Consider the following 13,565-nt stretch of genomic DNA (forward strand, 5'->3'; position numbering starts at 1 on the left):
TATCAGCTCGTGTGCATCGCAGCATCGTGAGAAATGGCGGCAACGCGGTGGTTTAGACGGGGGCATGCATCCAGCAGTGGATTGGTGAAATGGGTACACTCGGACCGCTGTGCCCGTGGTGAGACGCGATGATCTGCGGAGGGCAAACGAAGCCCCCCCCCCATGTAAGATGGCTTACGGACGGTGGATTCGTTCTACCTGGCCGCTGCAAAACCGCGTCGCAAGTTTCGCTCGAGAAGAGCACCGAGCACAGGGGCCGTGCGTTCACCAAAGTCGCGTTTCCTCTCCACCGGTGGGGCAGGGGAGTTCAGGGGACTGAGCAACAGGTCTGTGTCGTGTACATCTACCAACGTTGACAGATGTGAGCGCAGCCTTTCGATGTTTAAACCCCCCCTTCAAAGACCACCTCTAGCTGAAGCAAAAACAAAATGCGTAATTTCATTTTTCTTGAAGTCGGAAGATTAACTTGGAAAATCTGTCCAAATCTTTTGTTTACATCGGCAGCCTATAGGGTTGGGTTGGCAGGAATGCATCTAGGACCATCTATTGAGCAAGTAAGCACCATACACACGCAAGCGTGCGTAGACCGTGCTGTTAGTTGCATTCGCGAGCCGTGGAATCATTGTCATCGTCCATGCCCCCTTACCTGCTCTTCTCTTGCACGCACGCGGTCGACTCTGCTTCAGTTCCCTAACCGTGGCACTCATATAACTTCCCTTTTTTTCCCTGTATCGCACTCGGATCTCTGATTAGACAGCACGATCCCACCGACACATTCAAGTGAATGCAGTGGTGTAAGTGATCATGCTTCTTGGGGGATTTCATCAGTCGTAGAACGTGACACACCTTTGGGAGGTTGCCGGATTGCTTATGAGTCAGAACAATGAGCCGGGTACTACTGAGTTTCTGGGCTTGAATCTGGCTTTCGGCCACCCGTGGTTAACCGGTTTCTCAAGCGTAGCGAGTTGTCTCAGCTCGGTCATCAATGAAAGTCGCGTTTTCACGAAACATGGCAACACAAATATGCAGTCAAAAAATATATCTGTACGAATGTCATTCGATGGAACAATTCTCTTTTAAGGGAGCGTGTGAGCAAGTGTGACCCCCATATGGGTATAAAAGGTCAGTTGATGGGACCTCAGTATTCTGTCAACTACAGATTGTTTTCTTCGAATGATCGATAATGCACTGCTCTCCCAGAGTCCCAAACGGACGATTGATCTCATGCCTAAAGTTCACGTGCACATCGACTTTGGCAATCCACTGCTGCATGAGGACCTCCTTCACCACGTCGGTCAGTATGGATTGGTGAAGGCACGGAGCATAAACGGGGATGCATAAAATTGACTGCAACTTCGGATGTCGCTGCATCGTTCTTTCTGCTACTCGCCACGCGGGCCCGCAATCCTGTGACGCCCTGTTTGTGAATGGTGGTCCGAGTGATTTGTTTAGCACGTTTCAAATCAAATTACGAAAGCGATAGAAAAAAAACCCATCTGGAATGAATAACACAACTGAACGACTAGGCCTCAAGGCAGCATCCATGTAACGGCTCCACCGGGTTTCGAATCGACTCCCTGCCTCTGGGCGAGCACATTTTGCGGCTAATTTCTCCAGAGCAGTTAATTTTCGTTGATGGAAAAATCCACTCTCTCAGAGTCATTAAAATCCGACCGCAACGCCTTGCGTCTTGGGGTGCAAATTATCCGCGTGCGACCGTCAAGTCTCTGGCAGTTGCTCGCAACACGAACTCCTCCCTCTGGCAATCGCGGCATTCTTGTTTTTTCTCAGCCAAGGTGAGAGGAGCAGCTGTTGTAACGCGTCACGTGATTTTTGTTAAATAAAACAAAATCTGTCGCATGCAACCGCCGTGCGCGCCGCCCATTGAATGTGTCCCGGAGCTGCGTTGCCAAAATGTGATGCTGTCGGGAACAAGCGCGTAATGGGATAGAGGCGGCGAGATGCATACATCTTACTTTGCCGTGATGTCCGGCCCGCCACGCGACCGGACTCGCTGCACCGTAACCGCAAATTGGTTAACGTGGGGGGGGGGGGGGGCATTCGTTAAGTTGAAAAATGTGGGCTGGCTGCAACAGCAGAGGGGCCAGCGGTCCTGCTTGGCGCCACACATTATGCCACGGGACACTTTAATTGGGAAATAAATGACGCCCGGTTTGCGATCGGTGTTGAGCGCCGCGCGAGAGATGATAACGTGGGCGTGCGTTTTCGCGTGCACATCGTGAACTTGGGTGCAAACGCTTAGCGGAGCCAAGACGATGGCAACGGTTTATCCTTACCGCGGTGGTAGCTGTGTGTGTTGCAGCGGCGAGGTGTATTTAATCTCACTCCGCTCAAGTAATGCGACGATTTACATTCACATTAGATCATATAAATGGGGGTTGCACAACTGTATTTGTGTTTGTTAGTTTGTTTTTTAAGCTAAAGTATAAAGCGAGGTGGGTTGAGGATTTACATTTTGATAATTCCTTTAAAATTTGGCTTAATAACAAGTTCCAATGAAAAAGGTTGCTCGAAACCAATTTATTTGCAGATTTCCCCCCCCCCCCCCAACAAAACTTGACGGACGAGTAATGTTTGTGACGAAGGCACCCGACAATCATCTGTAGACTGACTCTCGACTCCCCTTTGCATATGTACTTAGCACTTATTCCGAACCGTGCTAAGGCTACAGCAGCCTTTAATAAATAATAACTGAATTCCAAAGGTCACGCGTGTGCACCACAAGGCTCCATTACTATCCGCAGGGCACAATCTCGGAGCAGGTGTGTACCTTTTTATTAGCATCATCATCAACAGCACACGTGCGAGGAGAACACCAACCAGTTTCAGCAACTCCGTAAATTGACTTCGCATTCTAAAAACGAGAGAGACCCCTCGCGAGGAGACACGCGCCGCCGGGACGACCCCTATGACACCCCCATTAAAATGAGCAGCGGCACAATGCTGGCGTGAGACGACATCGAAGTGGGCGAATCGCGTCACTCTGCTCAAACAACAACAACTCGTTAGCACATTTTGTTGTAACCCCCCCCCCACCCACATCGTTAGCGTAAAGCTGCCCAGTTTTTTTGTTTTGTTTAGGCAGAATTATCTCGTTAAGCGGGGTTATTAAACAAGCCCGTGTGTGTGTGTGTGTGCCGTACTGGATCATTGGACTAAGTAATGGGAGAGCGCTGTAAGGAATGACCTCTGGAACAATGTGGGTTGGTTGTTTTTTTCACACAGCGCACGCAACTCTTTGCCGCAACTCTTCGCGACCACGCCGCTGTTCGACAGCCTCGAACGCCACTGCCGTCGACATTTACGAGGGGTGCAATTAATTCGCTCCCCATCACGATCCAATGAATCGTCACTGATACACGGACTCGTAATTCCAATGTAAACATTCAGCATGGTTCATGTAAACGGAGGCCTTGGAGGTGATGAGCTGGTTGCAAGGGGTTATCCCCGCAAGGATCGCATGCTTAATCTCAGCTGATGCCGAACGTAGCGGCCCCTCGTAGTGGTTGGAGTGTGCCACGCTGAACAGAATACGTAAACACACATTGTCCTGCTGCGGAGGGAGCTGGTAGGAACGTTGGGTTGCTCGGTCAATGGCCAGGGTCAACGGCGGCGTGGTGTATTCCGAAAATATGCCCGACTGTGAGGGCGGGCACAAGCCGGCGTGAGTAGGTTAAACGTTGAGTTTTACAAGGGCACCACGGGGTGACCAGCCCCACCCCACCCAGCCCCACCCCTCCCACCCAGCCCCTCCCCACCCTCCCCTCTCCACCCAGCCCCACCCCTCCCATTTTTGGATGCACGACGGGCGGACGGACACAATAATCCCCTGTGGGCTGGTGGAACCAGGTGGTTCCTACCAGTAGCATATTACAACCTGAAATACATCGATTGGTAGTGAATACGCTTGTGGTCCTGTTGTAGTGCAGAAGGATAGCAGCATTGTACAGGGTGACACACCCCTCCCCCAAATTAATTGACCCCTAAAAAATGTTCCTTTGTATGCGTTATTTAAAAATAAACCTTACTAAAAAAATTGTACGTTTAAGATGGGGGGTAACAAGACAGCTGGACCGCCCTGTATGGTATGATGTTCGGTTCTGATTATATTATCCGGTCGAGAGCTTTGGTAGATGCGGAGTGATTTTTTTTTTAGAGCATGTATCACGAGTAAAAGAAAATGCAATGAATCGGCTAATCGATGCATCGCTATACCCCAAGAAGTCCGGCTTGGCAAGACAGGGCTGTCAGCTGCTATTTCATGTTTTCTTAAATACACTGCCAAGTGTGGCCGACTGGGATTATTCAGAGTGCGAATGTCAAATCGCTGACAAATTGATATTTAATTCATTGGACATGGCCCAGTGTGGACGTAAAATAAATCGGGGCAGATGGCACCGTCAGCTTGAAATGGTCGGGCTGTTTTGACGCCCGCTGCACATCGCAGAAGCAATGGCAGAGAGAGAGAAAATAAATACTGCCCTCATCTTGTTTGGCACGAAGTGAAAGCACGCATTTTGCATTTAAGCTTGTCCAAGTATATTAAGTGTAAATTATATTCAAATAGTTGGAACTGTTTATCGTAAATGTACTCTCTAAAGACAATGGTATACGGATTTCACACATGGTAACGATGCTATTTTTTACCCATTTACAGGTTTCAGTCTCCAAATAGACTAAGTCGGCGAAGATTGATGAGTAATTTTTGTTATTGCTGCAAAGTTTATGGAGTAAAACATTGCACGAATTATTTAAATTGCAAAGGGATGACTCGTTTGTACAAAGCATTCTACAATGTCAACATGCAAAACATAATTACGTTTTTTTTACGCGCCAATTAATCTAATTTACGGAAAATACATCATTATGCATGAACAAGGGGAGATGTATAATGCTGCTAACAATGCGTGCCATGGCAGTTCAAATTTCTAAAGCAATTTTCAAGCAAGTACCATGAGCACCGGTTTAATTACGGTCTCATTACTGGCAAATGGGCATCACGATGCCTCTTGCTTAATCAATGAATCCTGAAGCACTGTGAAATGCACAACTCAACTCAAACTTGGGCTGACAATCCAATTGGAACTGCAAACACTGTGAGATGCAAACAAGGCACGGGGGGGATTTACCATATCTCGAAGCGCACACCTTTTCTGTACACATAACGCACACTTGGAATGCAGCTCCTGTGCAAATCACATGTCAATAAACATACCCCGTAATTGCATAAGTACTCCACGACTGATAACTTTGAATAATTGACAATAAACGGGGTGTCGGAGCGGTGACGAAGTGGTTGGCGTGCTGTGAAATGAACCCTGCGATCTGCTTTAATGATGAATCCTGCGATCTGCTTTAATGATGACCCTGCTGACATCATTAACATGCACCGACCGAGCGTGGCGACTGACGCGGCACGGTGGAAGCCTTCACCTTGGCAGCGGACTCGCGAAGGCCTGCAAAAATTATGAATCACCAGTAAACAGTGGTTGCACGTATCCACATTTACACGTGCAAACGCATACGAGGCGGGGCAGGCAAGCCAGTTTCTCGCTTCACACACGCGCATAGAAACCCGGAGGTTTTTTTTTTGAAGATATTGTACGTCGCCCTTCTCTCCGCCCCGTTTCTCCTCCTCCTTCGCTCTTCATTCCGACGACCCCTTCTCAGCACGGACCGTGCCCGTTGCGCAGCCGCCAGGGATTTTCTCACCGCTGCCACCGCCGCCTCTCGTGTCCATTCCCCCCTCGCCGAGAGCACTCGCACTCGGCGTTCGGAGCACGTCCGTCTCCTTGGCGCCCTGTCCAACCTCCGCGACCTCCTCCCCCCCCTGCTGCTGCTCCCCGTCAGCCCCCCGCTTGCGCTTGTTACTGACGGCGCTCAATTTGCTCCCCTCCCTGCTTAGCTTCATGCTCGGGAGGCCCAGGCTCTCCACGCACACCACCGCGGCCGCCTGCTCCGCCAGCTTTTTACTCTTTTCCCTGTTGGGCGGGGTAGAAAGAGAAAAGAAATCACGGGGCACGTCACAAACAAGCGGAGACAAGGCTCGCCCATGTAGCCGCACGGACTGTCGAGGCAGGTGGCGTTAGCGAGCACCTATTACGGACCGAGTGGCGCCCGAGGAAGTGGTGGGGGGCCCACAGGACCACGCCGCGCCACATTTGCCTCCCCAGTGCCGGATGTCTAAGCACCGCTGTAGTCTGTGCTGCTCCTTCAACGGAGGGGCAGCACAACCACGTGAAATCTCTCCTGAAGCCCAGTCGTGGCGAGCAGATCTCCACATTGGCATTTAGCTTCCGGAAATATTGGCACACGCAAGAATATAATCGAAGGTCGAGTTTAACTAAATGTGAAGATACTCGCTGCCGCCGTTGCTGGCCGAGGCTGGGGATGAAACTCTGGTTAACTGGGTTCAAAGCGCATTGCATTGCTAACCTCTGCACCGCCGCTCCCCACAACGTGCGCGTCACGCGCACATCAAGAGTCTACGTTCGGTTCAAAATATCGGATCACCGGTGAGGAGAGATAACAGGAAAGCGATATTGTCAATACGCCACGAGGCTTCATACAGGAAATGATAGATCTGTGTGGGACCATCCACAGTGACGCTAGAGATCTCTTAGGATTGTTTTAAGAGCCATATCTCAGAGCAACCACTCGGGCTGATGCGGATAAAGGTTTTACCCTTTCTGGCAATAAAACAAGTGTTCAGCAGTTCAAACACCAAATAGATAAATTTTGTAAGGAATAAAGTCTGCATTAACCGCACATACTTGTGTTGAACATGCAAACAAAGATACTTTTTTATACTTTGATACTGGCAAAAAGGTCCCATGGTAGATACAGGTTGTGTGCGCACACACGCCGTTGCGCAAATGAAGAGACAGAATGAGGCAACGTTGCCATTTGTCATATTGTGTCATTCACTTGTACATGCCATCATGTGTTACATGGTTATGTGTCCCCTGGGATGGAGTGGAGGGGTCCTGCTGTTATAAACCTGGCGAACTGAGTTCACGGGAGAGAACTATCTGTTCTCTGGCTCCTACCTTCTTCACCAACGTGCACGAACCAGCGCGGTGAATACTTTTTGGTTTGTTTCTTAGGTAAAGTCACGTAGGTAAAAAAAAAATGAAAACAACTAAATTAAATCACGAAGTTTCGGGCGCAACACAAGCATGCTTCTTCAGGTGGGGACAACGTAGCGAAAGCACAACCGCTTATGTTGTCCCTACCTGAAGGACGCTTGTGTTGCGCCCGAAACGTCGTGATTTAATTGAGTTGTTTTCATTTATTTTATTTTTTACCTACGTGACTTTATCGAAAAAAAACAAAGAGTATGAATCCTTGCAGTCACGAAAGCTTCAAATCTAGAACCAGTGCGGTGAAGTATGGCCAAACCTCCACGACGACATCACGTGGGGAGGCCTTAAACCATCAGCGCATTGACAAACAACCGTAAACTTGGGATGTTCACCACAAGTACCGGTGTGCAGTTAATGACGAGATGATTCCTCGCAAAAGTGATCTATTTGATGTTTGAACATCTTAACACTTGTGTAGCCAGAAAGGGTAAACCCTCCTCTTTATCATACTGTGATACTGTAAAAAAGGTCCCGTGATATAACCGTAAACGATTACTGTAACATTTGAAAGAGAATAAACACGTCGACGCGTTAATTAACCGCACCGATAATCCGTACACAAATCCACTGCCGAAATAATGGGATTGGCTCAGCTCCTACCGCTGCGTGAGACGCTGGGTGAGACGTCACCGTGATTGCGTGGTCTCACCAGTTGACGGTGGAATATTTCTTCCCCGCCACCACTGCCACGGAGCGAAAGAAACGGTCTTCGGTTCGCTGCTCCTGCACAAGAAAACGACCGACGGCATCAACTTGTCCCAGGTTTCGAAGCAACAGCTCTAAATCTCGTCTTCTTCTTCCTGCTGTGTACATTGTTTCTCGTATTCGTCTCGACGCGTGGTTGACCGATTTTAAAAAAAACAAACTGGGCTGGCCACTGCGGAATGTCAAATTGTATTCAAGCTTCGGGTTGCAACGGGTACAAGAGGCATGACAAATAAAAACAGCATGACGAGCAGCAATCAGATCGTCTCCTCCAAAGGATCTAAAACGCAGTTGTCAGCTTTGTTGAGGTCTAGATTTTTAAACAATGTTTGAAATATGACACAGTTATATATATGAATACATAAAATCAACATGGACAGCCTCATTTTGTGAACTCATCCAATTGCTGCTGCTGCTGTTCACTTCACCAATTAGGAGTAAGAAGGTCTGCCGCTTGAAGCACATCAAACGACGAACATAAATGTGTGGTCGGCCACTCACGGTTGTGTACTGGGGCTGGCCGTGTTTCGAGTGGCGGCACCACTCCAGGACAACGGCCTTGGGGGTGACGTTCTCGGGGTATTCCCTCCTAGAGTGTGGCACAGCGAAACGAGACACCTGTGAGCAAAGGCGCAGGTGAAACAATTGCACGCCTGTCGCGGCGCCGTGTTCGCAACGGCCTCTGTGAGCAGCGTGGACGTCGAGGGGCAGAACGACGAACGCGAACTTACGGGAGGAGGGGCAAGATCGGCGCCAATTGCTTTGGACGAAGGAGGATTCGGTTTAACCAACTTCGGTTGAACGTTCGGTTTAACTAACTTCGGTTGAACTAACGTTCGGTTTAAATAACGTTCAGTTTAATTAACTTTGGGTTTCAGTAACGTTGGGTTTAACTGATGTTGGGTTAAACTGACATTGGATTTAACTGACGTTGGGTTTAACTGACGTTGGGTTTAACTGACGTTGGGTTTAACTGACGTTGGGTTTAACTGACGTTGGATTTAACTGACGTTGGGTTTAACTGACGTTGGATTTAACTGACGTTGGATTTAACTGACGTTGGATTTAACTGACGTTGGATTTAACTGACGTTGGGTTTAACTGACGTTGGGTTTAACTGACGTTGGATTTAACTGACGTTGGGTTTAACTGACGTTGGATTTAACTGACGTTGGATTTAACTGACGTTGGATTTAACTGACGTTGGATTTAACTGACGTTGGGTTTAACTGACGTTGGGTTTAACTGACGTTGGATTTAACTGACGTTGGGTTTAACTGACGTTGGATTTAACTGACGTTGGGTTTAACTGACGTTGGGTTTAACTGACGTTGGATTTAACTGACGTTGGGTTTAACTGACGTTGGATTTAACTGACGTTGGGTTTAACTGACGTTGGGTTTAACTGACGTTGGGTTTAATTAAAGTTCGGTTTAACTGATGTTGTCGTTATTTAGCGCCCGTGTCCCGTCGCGACCGTGTGTGGCCCGGTGACTGCACCTGCGACGCCGCACATGACATCAACGGACGGCATCGATGATCTCCAGCAGCCACATGGACATTATTTTTGCGGATAAAACGTTCGTAAGGAAGGCAATTTTCTCGAATACTCCTGAAAATGATGACAGCTGTCAGCAGGCTAAAGGCTATTTACTTGAAATCAGGCATCTGTCTGTTCACACGAAAAATACACCCCGTCACTATAATCCATTTTTATTCCCCGACAACAAATAAAATAAATAACAGCGCTGATGTAAAAAAAAAAGTTGTGTTCTTAATCAATACCCGGCATGTTGTATGAAGACGCTGATGACGACGTACGTTGAGGTGAGAAATGGATCGTGTCTTAACGCGTTTGTCTCGTACGGAATGGCACGTGTCGAGCACAAAGCTCATCCGTGCGGAGCGAGTGACATTCGCACTCCTCCGGGAGTTCACAAGTGAACGAGAAATCTGTTGAATGGCGTTTCACCTCGCACGGACGCTGAAATTCATCTACACGTACTTGATTTTTCCTCCGCCCACGAAATCATCGGAAAAATATATTAAAACTATCCCGAACGCTTCAACGCCGCAGTTATACCCTCGCCATTAGAACGTTGACCGCGAAGTAATGAGCGTGTGCAGGCAAAGAGAAATAACGTGACCATATCTTCCATGAATCGCGCTTAATCAAGTCAGGGCAGAGCACTCCCGTCTACGGGTAACAATGCATCGTAATTTCCTCGTCAGTACGAGCATTCTTCATTATTAACTGGGAATTCGTATCATCAAATTCAGCTCTGCATTTTTAATACTTCCACGATTTCGATTCACCCCTCTGCACAAACCTCTCTGGTTTTGGAAGCCGACAGCTGGAGTGTTTTAAGGGTGCAACGTTAACATTGCGGTTGTTGATTTCAGTGTTTTAGCTTCATTGTATGTATGTTGTTGAACTTCTTTCGCACCGTACGTAGCCAACCGCGCTAATCGGAGGTTGTTGATTTCAGTGTTTTAGCTTCATTGTATGTATATTGTTGAACTTCTTTTGCACCGTACGTAGCCAACCGCGCTAATCGGAGGTGCGTGGGAAGGACAATTAAACACAAAAAGCAGCTCTACAGAAATGAGTTTTCAATCTCGATGTTAAAAGTGCATTGCTCTAGTGGCTTCCTCATTTCTGTGGTTTACATCTGCTCCTCCTTGGCGTTTAGAGTCCAACATTCTGACCCGTATGTCAATACAGTAATCCCTTGCCACTTCGCGGTTCAAGTTTCGCGGCCTCAGTGCATCGCGGATTTTTCGAACTGATTTAAAGGCCTCATTATACCTGTGCAGTAACATCATCATCATTATTCATCATCACATTCATCGAACTGCACAGGTCTGTCATCGTCGTCATTGTCATTGTCATCGTCGTCGTCGTCATTACTGGAGTCAAGTCTCAAGATACTACTGTCATTGGTGAGTGTAGAACACCATGATACGTATCGTATGAGAGAGAGAGAGAGTGAATGTATAATATTAAGGTTTTATAATTAAATAGATTTAAGTAAAATATATATATAAAGTATAAATATACATATTTTAAACATTCTGGTACCCACACACACATATACGGAAATTCCTAGGGGGCCAATCCTACTTCGCGGATTTTCACCTATCGCGTGGGGTTCCGGTCCCCATTAACCGCGATAAACGAGGGATCACTGTACTGCTCTTATTACTGCCCGATATACTTTCCCTCTCAACCAAGTCAGAATCTTCCTGGCATTATGATGATGGTGAGGGGCATCATCATGATCACACTGCCGGCAGCGTTTTAATTCGCACCGCGGACTTGCCATCCAGAAGTCACCGGTTCGATCTGCTGGCGCAGTGGTCGAGACAACGGCGCGAATTTCTTCACCTCCACCGCCTGTCCACCGCGCAGCACGAATGGCCAAGTGTGTTGTTGTTGTTGTTTTCCCACCTCTTCCAGGAAGGGTTGAAGAGCAGGCCAAAATATTATATTGTGGAGGGTCTCTCTAGAGCTCTCACTCATGGAGGCCCTTCCGCCAGCAGTGGTGGGAGAGAGCAATTGCACGGCCTGCACCTTTACTACCTTTCGTCATTACCGCACTGCCAATTGATAGTCGTCTGGAACTTATTTCGCAACGTCCATAGCCTACCTCCGATTAGCACGGTTGGCTACGTATGGTGCGAAAGAAGTTCAACATTCAACGGCCATTCGCCACTGAGTGGCGGTGACGTCGCCACGGCGCTTGTGCCATGCTACGTGCACTTTAAGCAAAATAGGTTCAACATACACACGCACACATACATACACACATACATACACGCACACATACATACACGCACACATACATACACGCCCACATACATACACGCACACATACATACACGCAACCGTGCAAACGGGAGGTGCGGGCGGCAGCGACGTGGGAGCGAGCGAGGAGCCTCACCGGTCGAAGTGAGCGTAGCCAGCGGTGACGTCACTGGCCAAGTCGGACCGCAGGAGGCGGCTCGTCGCGTCCCTGCCGTTGAGACGCTCCACGGCGGCGCGATGCCGCTCCCTGGTGTCCCGGCAGAACTCGCCCATCCCGAAGAGGTCACTGCGCGCCCCACGGAGGTGGTGTCGCCCGGCATCGAGACATTTATTCAATACGTCGTCGATCGTGTCGTCACGCCTTGTGTTGTGCAGGACGAGGTCCCGGTCGGGCGTATTATTGCACTGGGTCATGGACAGATCCCCCGGGTGGCCTTTAAGAGTCTGTCGGGGGCAAGTGCTGTTGCCGGAGCGGCTACGGAGGCCGGCAGCGCGGCACACGAGGAGAGGGCGGGGTGCCCAGCACCACGCCCAACCGCCTTTGTCTCCCCAGTGGCGATGTTTTACACATCGCGCAAGATACTCATTTTGAGGCCGAGTCGACCTAGGGGAGGCCCAGAATCGGTTCAGGTAATCGTCACCGGTGTTGGCCGTGATTGAGAATCGAACTCAGGTCACTGGGTTCATAGCGCAGCGCCCTAACCGCTACACTAACGCTCCCCACGGCAATTCTCACACACTTTTTTTTTAAAGCTTTCCAATTTTAGCCATTAGCACTGTGCAGTCGTTACAGGTGGTGACTTACTATAATAATAATCATTTACATTTATTTGTAAGGCATCTTCGATTAATGTCTCATGATTCAATATGATCAAACCTGCAGTATTAAGTGGTGTTGCAGTTAGTGCCTTCCCTGATTTAATACTGTAAAAATAGATCAATGAGTTGGCCAAAACTTGGAGACAACACATTTTGTCCTGCCAGCTGCCCGTCAGCTTCCATGCTGCTAATCAAATACCTCTAAAGACAAATGCATGTTTTAAAATCCATGCATACGCATGATTTTTCAACACCTGTTTAAATTACAAGTCTGGGTTATTGCTCGATGAGACGCAGAGATTGACACTGCAGGTGTCACGGTCTCCGGTTGTGAATAACGCCACAGGGGAATTTCCTTCACACTTGCTACGCAAAGGTAACACACCAATGTGCATAACGAAGAGCGTTTTTGGGCAGCGAGCACAATACCGGCTACGACACTTGGGCCATTAACAAAAAACATTAAACATGCTTAAAGAATTGAGGAGAATTGCATGCCTGGAATTATACCGAGCGACAGGGAGAGAGGTATGTGGTTGAGAGAACACAAGCGGGCGAATGAAATCGTTCAAACCTGTGAAGAAAGGTGAGTGGGCCTGGGCAGGACACATCCCTCGAAGGGAGGATGGCCAGAAAAAAGTAATCATCAGGCATTCATGTATTCACTGCTGGATGCAGGCCTGTCCATGCTCACAGGCCTCTTTGTAGGTTTGAGCAATGCGGTGGGTGAGCAATTACCATGTCAGAGGGCTTATCACGTGATTGTCCAGAGCCATCCATGAGACCTGTTACATATTAAAATTCTGCCCGTGGCACCCTCAATACAATGCGACAAAACAAACATATAAAACGCACCTCCGACTAGCTCGGTTGGCTACGTACGGCTCTGAGACTCCTGCTGTTATGGAGTGACTCATGCAGCCAGCTATGGCTGCAAAGTTTGGTAGGTCATGTTATGTATATCGTTTATTGTTTAAATTTTAATCACAGTTCCTATGATCACTGTTACATTGCTTTTATAGCTTTATTTTGGTGATTTCGAAAACGTTTTGGTTTAGCCATATTTG

General features: G+C 48.3%; 1 protein-coding gene across 2 annotated transcripts in view; it reads right to left on the bottom strand.

Moving 5' to 3' along the window:
- Positions 1-3,797: 3,797 nt before the first annotated feature.
- The window catches only part of DUS2 (dihydrouridine synthase 2), a 143,094-nt gene continuing 133,326 nt past the window's right edge, over positions 3,798-13,565 (bottom strand). For both annotated transcript variants that reach the window (XM_078868507.1, XM_078868508.1), the window contains 4 exons: positions 11,816-11,965; positions 8,373-8,460; positions 7,816-7,889; positions 3,798-6,002 (listed from right to left, as the gene is read on the bottom strand). In XM_078868507.1, the coding sequence (XP_078724633.1) occupies positions 5,669-6,002; positions 7,816-7,889; positions 8,373-8,460; positions 11,816-11,965 (646 nt within the window). In that variant the 3' untranslated portion in view covers positions 3,798-5,668. The remainder of the gene's footprint in view (positions 6,003-7,815; positions 7,890-8,372; positions 8,461-11,815; positions 11,966-13,565) is intronic.

Source organism: Lampetra fluviatilis, chromosome 26 (genome assembly GCF_964198595.1).
Source record: "Lampetra fluviatilis chromosome 26, kcLamFluv1.1, whole genome shotgun sequence".
NCBI lineage: Eukaryota > Metazoa > Chordata > Hyperoartia > Petromyzontiformes > Petromyzontidae > Lampetra > Lampetra fluviatilis.